This window comes from Pseudonaja textilis, chromosome 1 (assembly GCF_049901715.1).
Source record: "Pseudonaja textilis isolate UNSWEBS1 chromosome 1, rPseTex1.2, whole genome shotgun sequence".
NCBI lineage: Eukaryota > Metazoa > Chordata > Lepidosauria > Squamata > Elapidae > Pseudonaja > Pseudonaja textilis.
In genome coordinates this window covers 267,893,856-267,908,444 of record NC_141990.1, presented here as the reverse complement: position 1 = coordinate 267,908,444, position 14,589 = coordinate 267,893,856, and the positions used below count along the sequence as shown (strand labels likewise).

At 31.2% G+C, this 14,589-nt stretch overlaps 1 protein-coding gene across 4 annotated transcripts in view; it reads right to left on the bottom strand.

The window, feature by feature from the left end:
* The window catches only part of PCNX1 (pecanex 1), an 88,559-nt gene that overhangs the window by 41,203 nt on the left and 32,767 nt on the right, over positions 1-14,589 (bottom strand). For 2 of the 4 annotated variants that reach the window (XM_087921732.1, XM_087921735.1), the window contains exons 8-9: positions 7,396-7,574; positions 233-323 (exon numbers count right to left, since the gene is read on the bottom strand). In XM_087921732.1, coding sequence (XP_087777858.1) covers positions 233-323; positions 7,396-7,574 — 270 coding nt within the window. The remainder of the gene's footprint in view (positions 1-232; positions 324-7,395; positions 7,575-14,589) is intronic. The other 2 variants (XM_087921733.1, XM_087921734.1) reach the window with 1 other exon arrangement.

Genomic DNA, 14,589 nt, shown 5'->3' with positions numbered 1-14,589 from the left:
CCAAGATTTTCTCTTTCTTTCTGATGCCTGCACATATAACAATAATATTGGTATGTAGTTCCCGATTATTATTCAATCATAATTTTCAAAATCAATACATAAAGCCTGATATTTAATGCAATATAAATCTAAAACATTTGCTTTTAGTATCAAAATGCAATCCTACAAATATTATCCATTTATAAATAAATTGGTATTACTGTATAAACTACAGCTATTTTCAAAAACACACCAGATGTTAGATGTTCTTCTTGCAGCTGGCTCAAAATTCACAAGCGACATATCGCAGCCCCCCGTCTCATAGAGTGTGGAACTGAACTTACCTATTGAAGAAAATGTCAAGATAGATTAAATGTTATGAAATCTTTGAACACTGTAGCAACAAACATATTGTTATCTACAAACATACACGCTAATTTAAAAATCATGAATAAGTAATGATTTTTATAAGATCCTCAAAAAGATATTGAAATCAAGATTACAAATTAAAACATATGGCCACTTGTGAAGCTGGCTAAAGTATGCACCCATTTTTCGTCATCCTTGTTAACACAAACATTAAAAACACAATATCAAGACAATTAAAATATTTACAATGGGATTTTTTTGTTTAAAAATTTCACCTTATTCGGCTTACTAATTCCTACAGTAAGACTACCTTTTCTGTAGGAGAAAGCTAATAAATTGGATCTATGTATTTACAGAACAATAATTAAATAAACAAACAAGAGAGGTGAAGAATTTCTCTTGTATAATACTTGAATTTGAGACCCTTCAGTTAAATTAATTGGAAATATGCTTAAAACAGACATAAGCAAGGGCTTCTTTGAAATTATGGCAATGTATGTAATTTGCTCTCATGATAACTCTAATACCTAATGAAACCATGGAAACATGCTTCCATTAAAAAACTATATATTACTGGGAGCAACCCGTGATTATTAGCCACTGATAAAAACAAATACTAAATAGTTCCCACTCAGATGTTCCTAATAAAGGAATAAAGGAAAGTTGTAAAGAAAAATGCTTGATTATACATTCCTATCTACTGTAAAAAAAAATGGACTAAATCTTTGTATCTGCTAATTCTATGTTTATGTGTGTATATGTGTGCGTGCATGATATGAAAATATCACACTGGAATTTTTAAATTATTATATGCCATTGAGAAAATTCAAAGTGTACATCTTTTTGATGCATGCAATTCTGAGAGTTGGAGAGTTCTCAAATGATCCCCAATGTAGATAAAGGTAAAATTTTTGAACTCTGCTTTATTTTTTCCAATTTGAGGATTTTGTGAGATTTTAAAGGGTGAATTGTAAAGGCCGTAATCACCGCATCATTTAAAAATCTGGTGAAAATCACACATTATGGTGATTATTTGTTTTTTAAGGGACACAATACATTATATTTCTGCATTTTAGCCTTTAAGATCTAACCAAATCCCTAAAAAGATCTTGTGTCATATTCACCCTGGTGATTTCCTTGTTTCACATTCTTCTGTCTGCTGAACCAAATCAAATCCATTAAACGAGATTTAAAGAATTATCACTACTTGCTTTTTATCAGCAGAGGGAGATAAAACTCTGCAACTCAATAGAATTCTACGGTTATTAAATTGTTACTAAACAATGACACAATAAAATTTAAAAAATAATAAAATAGAAAAATGAAGAACAAAAAGGCTCCATTCTTCAAGTATAGCCACTGAAATGCTGTAGAGAGTTCAAGACAACTTTTGATCAAATAGACACTGTGCATTTTTGTTTTATAATGTGCATAGTTCCTTTGAAAATGCACATTTCATTGTTTGAATTAAGGAGTCATAGTCTCCATTAAATCTCTTCATAACAAATTAAACAATTAAAGATGCGAGATTAAAAAAAGAGAGAAATAAAGTAGAATAAAATTACTTCACAAATGTACATTGCCTATTATTTCTCCGTAACTTTCTAGCCTTGGAAAACACATTCATCTTCTACTGAATCCTTACATAGATTCATATATTGCTTTCAATTCTTTAAACTTCTAATCTCTTTCTTTCTTAGAATCTCATCAATTCTATCCAACCATGCTTATTTTGGAGTTCTCCTTCAACCAATTCATTCTTCCTTCACATATTTATTTAACCTATATAACCAAATTAATTCAATTTATTTCTTTCATGCTGGTCATGACATAATTTATAATCCAATGTAGGCCTTCATTTCATTGCACATATTCCTAAACTCCAAATCCATAATATCACACAATGTGCTTTTTTCTTTTATTTGTTGATTCACACATTTTAATAGATATCTCTCTTATATTCCAAGTTGAACATGACCTGCTGGAATCTTTAATCTATCATAAATTTGTTTAGTAAGAAAAAAGTGCAGACGTGGTTACCAGCTTTAATTGCAAATATGCCATGAGTAGCATCTTCTGTTAATAGTAAGGACAGGTTTTTTCAGTTCATTTTGTCAACCTGCCATAAGTGCTGCTGAAGTTCAGTTTACCCTAAGCATGTTCATGCTATTACAGTATATGAGAGACAGATTTTCTAAATTAGAGATTGCAAGCTAGTACACTATTGCAAGTATTCAGAAGGTTGTAACAACTGTAATCATTGAATAAAGAAATAGAAAAATAATAATTTGTATAACTGACTTTACATCAGCTTTCCAATTAGCTCCTAGTTTAGCCCATACCAATTACACAGGATTACTATTTGTAGATACAAATCTTTTTTGCCTTGTTGCTTACATTGACAAAAAAATTCAAATTCAGATTACCAGACAGAAGACTGAAAGATATTTTTAAAATAAAATCGAACTTAGGCCCTCAATGTTTCATTATCCGTATGTCTGCCTATCCTATCTATCTTTCATATTTCTAATTCTCCCATCTCCCTCAAAGAGGAGCTCTGATTTTTTTTTTTGGGGGGGTCTAGCAAGCCAGTAATTCATTCATATTGATAAGGATGGCAAACATATTGGCTTTGTTTTGAGAAAAGAGTACCAGCTGAGCAATTAAAATACTTACTCAAAACTTCTCCATTTAAGGGCAATTTATGCAACACACTTTCACAGGATTAATTCATTTATCCCTCTTTAAATGCAATACAGTGCATTTAAATTATGGCAAAGCTATATTAAATTTCAAAATATTTAGCAATAGAACATCATCCAATTTGGAAATGTAATACAGATAATCCTCAACTTAGAATCCCTCCCACTCCAAAGCTCCATGATCTCCCACTAATGGTTTTATTTAGATCATATAAGTAGTATAGGAGAAGAAATGGTATTCTGTAGAGCACCATGGGTGAATGACTTACAGAATATATTCAGCACTATTAAAAATAATAATCTAAATTTAATTTTACTACCCAAAGCATAGAGAAAAAAATAGGAAGATGTGTTTCTGCTACATTTTGGATATCTAAAACACCTGGAAATGTCTGGTACCTGGCTGATATTACATTTGATAACTTCTTGGCACTTTCCTAAATACAGTGAGATAAGTTACACCTACAGCTACAGTAAAAATAATATAAATGTATATGAATGAATTTAACAGTGGAATCCAGATTTTCCTCAATAGTGTGTAGATTTATTTAATTTTTTCTCTGATTTCTTTCAAGCATGCATATAATCATATGACAAATTAAATATACCCCATGTAAAAAAATTAATATGTGAACAAAACAATTGTTTGCATTCATTCAAACAATGTATAAAGACAAAGATGGTATTATTTAATGCTGACTTTGCAATCATTTATTCAACAAAAAGGTAATAACATATACCATTTCCTTCTGTGGAAAATATAAATACACCCTTTGTTCTAATATAGGTAGTTGTTGTTTAACAAACAGAACTAAGTTACGATGGACCCCCAAATAGTTACTTATGATCCATCCTTTAAGTTATGATTGCTGCACACAAATATGGTTTTTGGCAAAAAAAAACCAAAAAACCCACCACGCATTTGGGAGAATGGGTTCACTTAATAGCTATGTAATTCACTTAATAACTATATGATTTGCTTCAAAATGGTTGTAAAATCAGATCGCATGGTGATCTCCTTAGCAACTGCAAAATAGTTTGATCAAAATTCCAAGACTCAACAATGTGGCTTATCCATACCTGATATTGCCTCCTTTGGCAGAAACAACCTCAAATTGTTATTTCTTATAACTGTCACAGTGTCTGACATCCACTGCAATTTATTCCTACTCTTCCATGCAGGTTTTTTCACCTGTATGATGTTTGAAGGGTTTCAGCCCACTTCAAATTATCCCATAATGTCTTGATGGGATTTGCAGTAGATACAGACTTATCTAACAGAAAAATGTTCATCACGTCTGCTAAATATAGTGAAGCTTCAATTCTAGCCATATTTTGACATTCCTCAGCATAAATGATTTAATGATTGCAACAGCAATGGCTTCTTGGATTAAAGTTGAGGTATCAAATGTGATAAAACAATCTAACACATAATGTGACTATGATTCAAAGAGAAATATGTTGGCAATCAACTACTTATATTACCAAAAGCCAACATTAATCACTTCTAAGGTAACTATTTTTCACCAGGCCATCTATATGCTTTTCTGTAATGCCACTATCAAAAATGGTGGCAGCGAGGCTAATTGTGCCATGAATGTCTACCTTCTCACTTGATTTGATTTAAACTTCCAGCATATAAACAATAAAATTCCTAGTACATTACTTGAGCCACAATTACAACTGTGAAATAAAGAGGAACAATCTCTGAGGGAAAAAAATCCTTATCAGAAATAGCAGACCTGTATAACTTTTGAAACAGAACTAGATGACAAGAAAATAGGAACTCCCTATATCTGAATTATAGCAGTCATCTGCCCATTCATTCCAAAACATATATATAAAAGTAATACATTCAGAGATTATTGTAATTCCAAACTTCTCTCATTCTGTATTTGCCACTAAATGCTGCAGGTACCAGTAAAGCAGCCACATTATAATAGGCAGGGCCATAGCATTACATAAGAGCTCCATCAAAATAGACATGATCCCAAAGTTATTCCAGTAAAAAATGGTATTTCAAATCTTTGTTTCTTGATCTTTTCTTCCTTATACATTTTTTTTAAAAAAAACAGCATCAAGTTAAAATTAAAAATGCATCAAGTTCTCAAATTTATCAGCATCCCTGTTGTTTAAGTAAACTCTGGAATATTAAACCACAGAAAAATAAGGACATAAAAGTTCATATTTTGGGGAAAAGATAATGCTAATAACGCTAACAGAGGACATTCCGCATGTTGCCCTTTGGAGAAGATAAACTCAGCATAATTCCTGTTTGCTTATTGTTGAATAAACTGTTTATATGGAAGCTCCAGCTATTCATGCAACATAAAGATTTTCAAATATTTTGTGGTTCTTTAATAACGACATCTGTTCTGGAAACCTAAAGAATTAAAACTAAAATGAACAATAATAAAATGATAGCACGAAGGGCAGACCAACTAAAAAAGAAGTATTAAAACGTAAGTATTGGTCTAAAAGCTTATAACTGATTTCATCCACTAGATATGCTAATATACTGGGAAAGGTTCTCCTGATGTTACAGAATTACTATGAAACAAATGTGAATTCATTTAAATCCTTGTCAATGATTTGGAAATTCAAAGGACATTGTGCAGCACATATCTAAAATTAGTATTTTTCCACAAGTATGTAATAAAAAAACAGCAAAGGGAGAAGAGGGTCGGGCAGTTTCCTAATTTAAAGATCTAGTTTTCAACTAGGGAGTAATTTCACAACAGGATCCTTTTGTTTATTTCCCAGGATTGTATTTTTAGGAAGAATATAAAAATATTCATTTCATTTTATGACTGCTTTTTGCAGCAAAAAGAGTTTTGCATAATCAGTGTGATACTACTATTGTTACCAATTTCTAAAAAAAAGAAAACATTCCCAATTTTTTGATTCCCAGCAAAAGTACCACCAGTTAACATAAAATTAATTACATTTCTTAAGACTTAATTTTGGGAAAATACTAGAATTGCAGCTTTAGCAAAATAGCATTTACTGTATAGTTTATTTAATATTTTGTAAACATTTTTTTTTGCAATCTGCAAGTTGTCATTTTAAGTATGCCCTTTTTCAAACAAGTATTTTGTTTTTTAATCAAATTACATTATTTTTTAATCAAATTACATTATTTCAGTTAATCATAAGATAGCAGTATTGAATTCTAATACTTTGCAACAAGATGGAATAGAAAAGGATTGCAAAATGAGACATCGGCAATACTTAAATAAACTGTGATCAATCTAGTCATACATAAAAACTCTTTTCAAAAATCAAACTTGGGATATTACAGCAAAGGGAATCCAGCTAGCGTATACATCACAAACCCCAACCCAGAACAGAACATTCCTATCTGAGATGGGTATTTTTTTTTCTACCAAGCAGGCAATGGAATGGAAGGAATGCACCTAGAGCCGTGAGGGAAGAAGGACAACCATCTGGCCAGTCAGATCAGACAAATCAATCTTGGTGACTGAAGGCAAAACGGACATTCCAGCCAGATTGCCTTTACATCTACTACTGAAAGTATCAGTGCTTAAATTTAGCACTGCTTTCATATACATATATATATATATATATATATGTGCACAGAGAAGCCACAATTCTTTCTCACCTGATTAAAATATTAATAGGATTTTTACACTGTGAATGATAACTCAGCAATCATCAGAGATCACATGACACGTATTATGCTCTGGTACAAATTTAAATCGTCCAACATGAAACAGATTGTGGAAGTCATTTCTATGATAAATTGTAATTATGTTTTAATTAAAATAGGCTTGCTAAATTATTAAAGTACTAGTATTATGCCTTTTCTAGGTTTACAGTTTCCATATCCAAACACAAGTTCCAGTACAGAATTCAGAAATGTTGATCAATACAAAAAATAATAATCACAAGTGTCAGTATTGTAAAGAAGACCATAAACAATTAACAATGGCAACATTTAACACAAAAGTGTATTACAATAACAAAGTTTGAAATACTATTACTTGCAATTCTGGATATTGATGCTGAAAAGTGATTTATTAGAGTTCCATGCATAATTAAAACTTTAAAATAAATGCAAAAAGTTGACACATGGTATTTGATGGATTCTAACGTAACTAATTCAGTATCTTCTTTGATCAGTGACTTAAAAATAAATCCTAGATAATAATTTAACATAGGAAGTCTTGCAAAAGAGAGACCAGAAGCAATATGCTGTAAGAAACACACCTCAACAGTCTGAAATAAAGCCAAGACTAAGCAAGTTTAGGTTTATATGCATTCTAAGCCACAAATCTATGGAACAAACACTTTGATTGCACTAAGTTATGTAATGCCGGCATACCAAGTTCATTGTGCAAACTGCTGCTGCCGACAGCAGATGCATTGTCATGTGTTGCTTCTAACTGGACACTCCCATTTCTCACCAGCAAGGAGGTGCTAGCGCTGAGCACTGCTGCCTGGGAATGGGGGCGTGACTGGACTTTGGCTGTGGACTGCTGCCCTTGCTGAACATCTTGAAGGCTACGAAAGAACATGGATGGTGGAAACATTACAGGGAAGAACACAGAAACAGCAGCTAGAAACCAAGTTAACACTGTATTTTGTATTATGGTTAAAAGAGAACTGCAATACATTGAATTAGCCAATCTTTTATGAACAACACTGTTACAACATATCCAGGAAATTAAACAAACAAAAATTTAAATTAGCTGGATAACCATTCCAAGCAGTTTCTTCACTAACTTGGAATTATTACTTCAAAACATTTTCTGTTTCACATAGTTCTCTTCTAAGCAGTACTGGAAAGTGCAATTATATCATGATGTCCATGTCTAATGTAATATCATGGTAATTTTTTATAATGTAAGCTTTGCTTTTTTCTTTTTTTTTGCTAACAAACAGCAAACGTTACTCTTTCATGCAAGTTTAAAGTAAACTTTGAAAAGACTATAAGGAGTAAACGCAGTTGCTTTGCTCAACTCAATTTAAAAATAATGTACATCTGTTGCATTAAAAATCAATTTGTTTTATTTCAGTTCATTTTATTACCTATTTATATAGAAGAAAACAAATTATTACTACATGTCCATTTTCCCTTTTTTTCTACATTCCCCTCAAATGTGTTCTGTTTAAAGGTCAGTCCAGGATAAATTCAGAGGTGTACGTGGTGGTGAAGATAAAAACAAGAAAAAAATCTTGTTGTACAAATGAATAAATATGTACTACATAAAGCCCCGAGTTTTTCCAAATGCTGAATAAAATTGTGATATAGAAAAATTAGATGCACTGTGAAATAAAGCTATTCTGCATGCAGATATCTGATACCCTATGCTACCTGTAGTTCTAGTCTAATTTCAATTGTGACTTACAATCATAGTTTCGTAGCCTTGTTTTATTGCATGTAACAATAGCAATCTACCTTACAGTAACTATAACCACATTGAATAAGACTATGTACAGTCTTTACTATGTTCAGTATTACATGATTGCAATATTAGAACATTTACCATATTATGACTTCAAAACAGCAAGTTCCCAGGTTAAGAAGATCCCAGTATAAGGATAGCCCATAGTTAAGAACAGAGTCTATTGTGGCAAATTTGAAGTTAAATACATGGTGATTCAAGTTAAATATACAATGGTTCAAATTCATTATACAATATTATTTATTACATAATAATATTGTGCCAGCTTACATACAAATTTGACTTGGGAATAGAACTCGTTCTTGAACTGGGTCCTATCTGTATAGCACATTTTAAGAAGAAGGTAGAAATTATGTATGTTACAGCTGAATTGAATTCTACTGAATTAAATCACTCTTAAATCACTCTTTACTTCTTGGTAAATTAATAATGGATATACAGTATGTATTTATATATCCCTGAAAGAAGCAGTGTGGTATGAACCTTTCATAAAATTTACAATGCAATAATCACACTGTGGTGGAATTTATAAATTTGCACAGGTATTCATTTTGAAGAAATAATAAAACTTGATTTCTAAAATGAACACCAACAATTTCTAAATGTGCATGTTTAGAAATAACTGTTTATTTATTTATTCAATTTGTATTGATTTTCTACATAACTTTATAGGGCTGGCTCAGTCTTGCAGTCTGCATTTGTGCCCTGAAGTATTATTTTGTGTTCATTTATTTATATAATATGAATAAAATTGCAATTATTTGTACATGTTGTATTTCTACAATACACAGTATTATATATGTAAAAGAAATATTGAATTTTTAAAAACCATCAGATTAAAAATATTAATGCCAACAGAAAAAATATATAAAATATGACTAACAACAATATATTGATATAACCATAAATTAATGCTTAGTTTTTAATATTAGTTTCTTAAGGTCCTTGTGTAACTCCAGTCCTTATCCAAATAACATTTCAAATGAAAAAAATGTTCCAACAAAAAGGATTAAGTGTGATAAATTCACATTGCTTACAAAATTGAAGCAATTTCATGAGTGTAAGAGATCCATAAAAAAAAATTATACATATTTGTTTCATAGGTTTAATTACCCAACTAGTTACATCATTAGTGTTAGCAGTAGTGATGTTACCTAGCTGGGTAGTAAAAAGTCTGCAAGAAAATATCTAAGGTAAGAGATCACCAAGGACTCCATAATTCAACCCTGAGTTACATATAATGTCTTTTATTGATTTCTTTCATATTTTATATTCTTCTTGGTTCGTATACCTAATTATCTGACCAGTCTTTCTGCATTTTAGACTTCTAAACAATTAAATATTTCTCTGAAGAATTCTTTTACATTTTTTCTCTTTACAGAAGGAAATGAGACAGAGGATGCTTGGCTTCCTTTATGTGTTAACTGGTTCTTCCATAAAATTTGCATTTGGGAAAGGATCTGTTCCATGAAAATATTACAGGAGATTTTACATTAAAAATAATTATGAAAAAAATAGTTTTAATTTCAAAGCTGTCAACCAATAATACTATAGAACACATGCAATACATACTGTTAAATTTCATATGTTCAATATGTACAATTCCTAAAATTGTAGTATATCTACTATTAATCTAATCATTAGAAGAATCTTACTATCATATTTCAGTAAAATAAATTAATAACTGAACATCAAAAATATATTTTAAAGAACCATCTACAACTGAGTAACATATTGCATTCCAATCTTTTAGAACAGATAGCCATATTTTTAGAACAATAATTTATTTTTTTAAATGCCTTGAATCTCTACTTGTTGCCTTATCCCATATTCATAAAACTTGGGTCAGCATCAGAAAAAAGGTTTTAAACATCCTAATCAAGATAAGAGTGTACTTTGTTTACTGTAAACAGCTTGTGTCAGAAACAGATGTGATTTAGAGCGTATGACGCATATAGAATTGAATTATTTAGTGCTTTTGTTTAAAATATTTTACATTTTAAAATATTATACAACATTAATTATTATTAACATATTAACACATACAAACACAAGACTGGAGAAGTTATTTAATATTTGTGTATATTTGATCATTATCATTTTCCAAACTTTAGAAAAAATGTATATGTGCATTTATTTACATTGGGGGGATTAAATACAAATTTTATAGTCTAGTGTAACATCAAGCTTAAAAAAATACATTTCACATAAAACTAAAATTGATCAAAATGAAATAACTCTTATAGAAATGAAGATGGCTAGTCTCTGGGAAATTTTCCTGCTACTTAGTCATGGCCTTTAATCTGTTTTTTGTGCCATTAGTTAGCAGAAGCCTTCAGGAATTATTGTACAGTTTTAATAAATATCATTTACTCTCCAGCCTTTGAAATTCCATTCTGTTGCACAAAAATTACAAATTAATAAATCACCTATTCTACAAGTTTCAGCCATGAACTTTATTATTCAACAAAATATGAAAAATTATAATGGATAGAAAATCCTGTTGAAGAATACTTCCGAAGTATCATGTAGCTGTGCATTTTCAATGGACATGAAAAGAAATATCACCATGCAACATGCAAGCCAGCAAGAACAATGTTAGTTTCCATGGTCCAGAAAAAACATTGTTATTCGATGGTTTAGCAGTAGCCACAATTCTTTTTTCCCTATTTTCAACATAAATAAGCTGGGCTTTGGATGCCACACAAAAACTAACGCTGAACTCTAGATATTTTAAACTTCATCAAGTTAGAGCTGGGAATTTTTTATTTGAACCTGTTACTGCCAGTTAATGCACAGTATTTGGCTTGGTAGACAAATGCTATGCTTTAGATTAATTCAGCTTCCCACATATCTGGTTCTTTATTTCTGGGTTGTCTGTAATTAAGAGAAAAAATAACAAAGCCTAGCTATCTCAAATAGATACAACATAATTCATAAACAAGTTTAATTTTAACAAAAATTTAAAGAACATTACAATTGTATGGAAAACAAGCTAGAACAAGCTCAGACAATTTTTTCCCAAGTTGATAAAATATTTAGGAGCCCACCTAAATTTAAGTTGTAGTTATCTATACTGTCGATTAAGCCAGGAATCCAAATTTGCCTCAAGAACTGTGCAGGAGATCACATGATACCCCTTCCCAAATCCCATTTCCTGAGCCAAATCCTGAGCCAAGCAGTCTTTTTCTGCTTCTGTGCAGGGAAAGAAATAATCCTTCCCTATTCTTAGAAATGATTAACTTTTGAGTGCTGAACTTCCATTGGCTAGATAATGCCTGTAGGAGTCATTTTATGTTATAGATAATATTGTTCCAAACTCCTACATTTTACAGCTGAATTTAAATTTTTTGATAAGATAAAAAGGAAAAAATAGATATATATTCAAGTGAAAGACCAACTACATATTGAATTTGGAAGTTCATTAGTTTATTATTGAGAAATATTCTAACGAAGTTTGGAATGTTTAAAAAATGCTTCAATAAATAGTTACAGTGAGAAGACAGGTTGCATGATTTTTGTTCCTGTTGCTTACTTCAATTTAATGCATGTGATCCACTGACTTTTCCCTACTTTAAAGTAATGAGGATATTTGAAAAAAACCATTACTACTACTCAATACTTAAATATGACCTAATTCTTATGTTCCTAAAAGTCTTCTTTTAGAGAAAGAAGCCTTGTCACGACAATAAGAAATAGGCAAGAAATAGATAACAAGAATTATCAGCAAGTGAGATATTTCTTGTTAAAAGAACAGCATAACTTTAAACGAGTTCTAAATTAAAATTAGCAATAACAGAGAGTGAAAACTGGAACATTAATCATGATCCATCCAACTGTGGTCTAAAAGATATCGAATCTGTATCAAACATGTGCCTCTATCATATTAACAAAGCTCAATAGACTGCTTTTGCGATGGAATAGACCACCACTGAAAATGTTATTCACATAAAGGGATTCCCATTTAAAATTATGAGTCTATATGAAGCAGTAGAAATTGACGTTAGGGATTCCAAAAAACTCACTGGAACTATATTTATGTAGGCTGCAGTAAAAGAATCTTGAATGGCTGAATTCTCTCCTCCTTTCCCCCTATTTATCCTATATAAACTAGCAGGGAGTCAGTCTGGGCTCCTTTCTTACGCTTTTGCTTATGCTTCGGGCTTAGACTTTTACAGTTCGAAGTTACAATGGCAATGAAAAAAGGGACTTATAACCATTTTTCACACACTGTTGTCCCATCCATATGGTCACATGATTTACATTTGGATGCTTGACAATTAGTTCATCTCTATGACAGTTACAGTATCTGGGATCATGTGATCACCCTTTGTGACCTTCTGACAAGCAAAATCAATGGGGAAACCAGATTCACTTAATGACTGTATTACTAATTTAACAACTGCAGTGATTCACCTAACAATTGTGGCAAGCAAAATCATAAAATGGGGCAAAACTCACTTAATAAATTTCTCACTTAGCAACATAAATTCTGGGCTCAATTGTGGTCAAGGACTTACTTGCACCATGATGTATATATCCAAAGAGTTCTGGTATTAAGATTATATAGTTGAAAGGAGGACACAGTGGTATAATTTTATTCCATTTACACACAAAGCAGCATGGCAAATAGGGCTAGTTCTATACTCTTTAGAATAAAAAAATTTAATATATTTACTTTCATTTTAATTTTAACAGTACTAATTGTACCCAGAACATTTTATTTGATTGCTATCCATTAATAAGAGTTCTCTGCACAATCAGTTAAACATTTATTCTTTTCTTCCTTTTTAGCACATTGGAGGTCGAGGTTAAGCATTATAACACTAATACATAAAAATACAAAATATGTTCCTAATATTGACAAAAATAAATTTGAAATCCTTCATCAATATTTATTTAATTATCTGTGACTTCATGCACTTTGGATTGCTTTCAAGACAGTTCTGAATAATCAGGATTAAATGACAAATTTAGAAGCTGATAAGTTTGTTGTTCTTTTCTCTACTTGCATATAAGAAATTACTCCAATGTTATTAATTATTAAGGATTTAGTCTTAAAGGAGGAAATTTATCAATATTTTTCAGCTAATGACTATTAGTCAACATACAGATCATCTGTAGAACATGAAATTTATTCAGATTATTGAGGGATATGCAAAATATATTTGCATATTCACCTTACACTGTGAAATGACAAGATTTCTTATTTTATGCACAATTGTGTGTTTATTTTTTTATTTAGGATTGTATTATATAGTTCTGTTCTAAAACATTTCGTGCACTCTTATATTTATACTAGTATTGTATGTTATTGGTTTTATTTCAGTGTCTTTAATTAAAGTATCATAACTGCTTTTTAATGAGACCACTGATGTATTTCATCAGATTCTCAAGTGCAGAGGAAAAACGGTGATGGCATGGAACCTCCTTTTGGCATGGGAGCCATATGTAGAATTCTTAGTGTTCTCTAAACTTGGTTGTTCGCTTGCAATGCTTTTTTCTGCTTGATTGTGTGTCCGGTTAATCCCTGCTTATCTGGATGTTGGTTGATGTTCTGATCTTTTTGTTTTATTTTTTTTTAGTGTCTCTTTTGAACAGTGTGTAAATGTAGTTTATTTCTATGTTCTATTGATGGCAGATTTATCTGAATGCCAAAGTTTCTAGGAATTCCCTAGCATTATTTGATTTAGCTTGGTCTGGGAGGCTCACAGTTTACCAGCTGAAAGTGTATTTGAGTCTGTCCATGTGTGTGAGACTAAGGAGTTTTATTGTGTTTTCTTATTGTTAGTTGGTGTTCATGGATGTGCCCAGCTAGTCTTCTACCTGTCTGACCTCCATAACGGTTGTTATCATCTTTGCACTGTATGTTGTAGATAGATCCTACTTTTTCTTCTTGGACTACTGGGTCTTTTGGTTTAGAATGATTTGGAGAACTTTTGTAGGTGTGTTATGGTGATGCCATGTGATTGCAATAATCTGTTTGGTTGTTTCTGAGATTTTTTTGATGCATTGCAGTGTTACCCTTTCATCACTTGTGTAGATTGTGCTGCAATGGGTCAAGTAATCATGGACTTTTGTTAAAGTTGAAAAAGTATATATTTCACAGG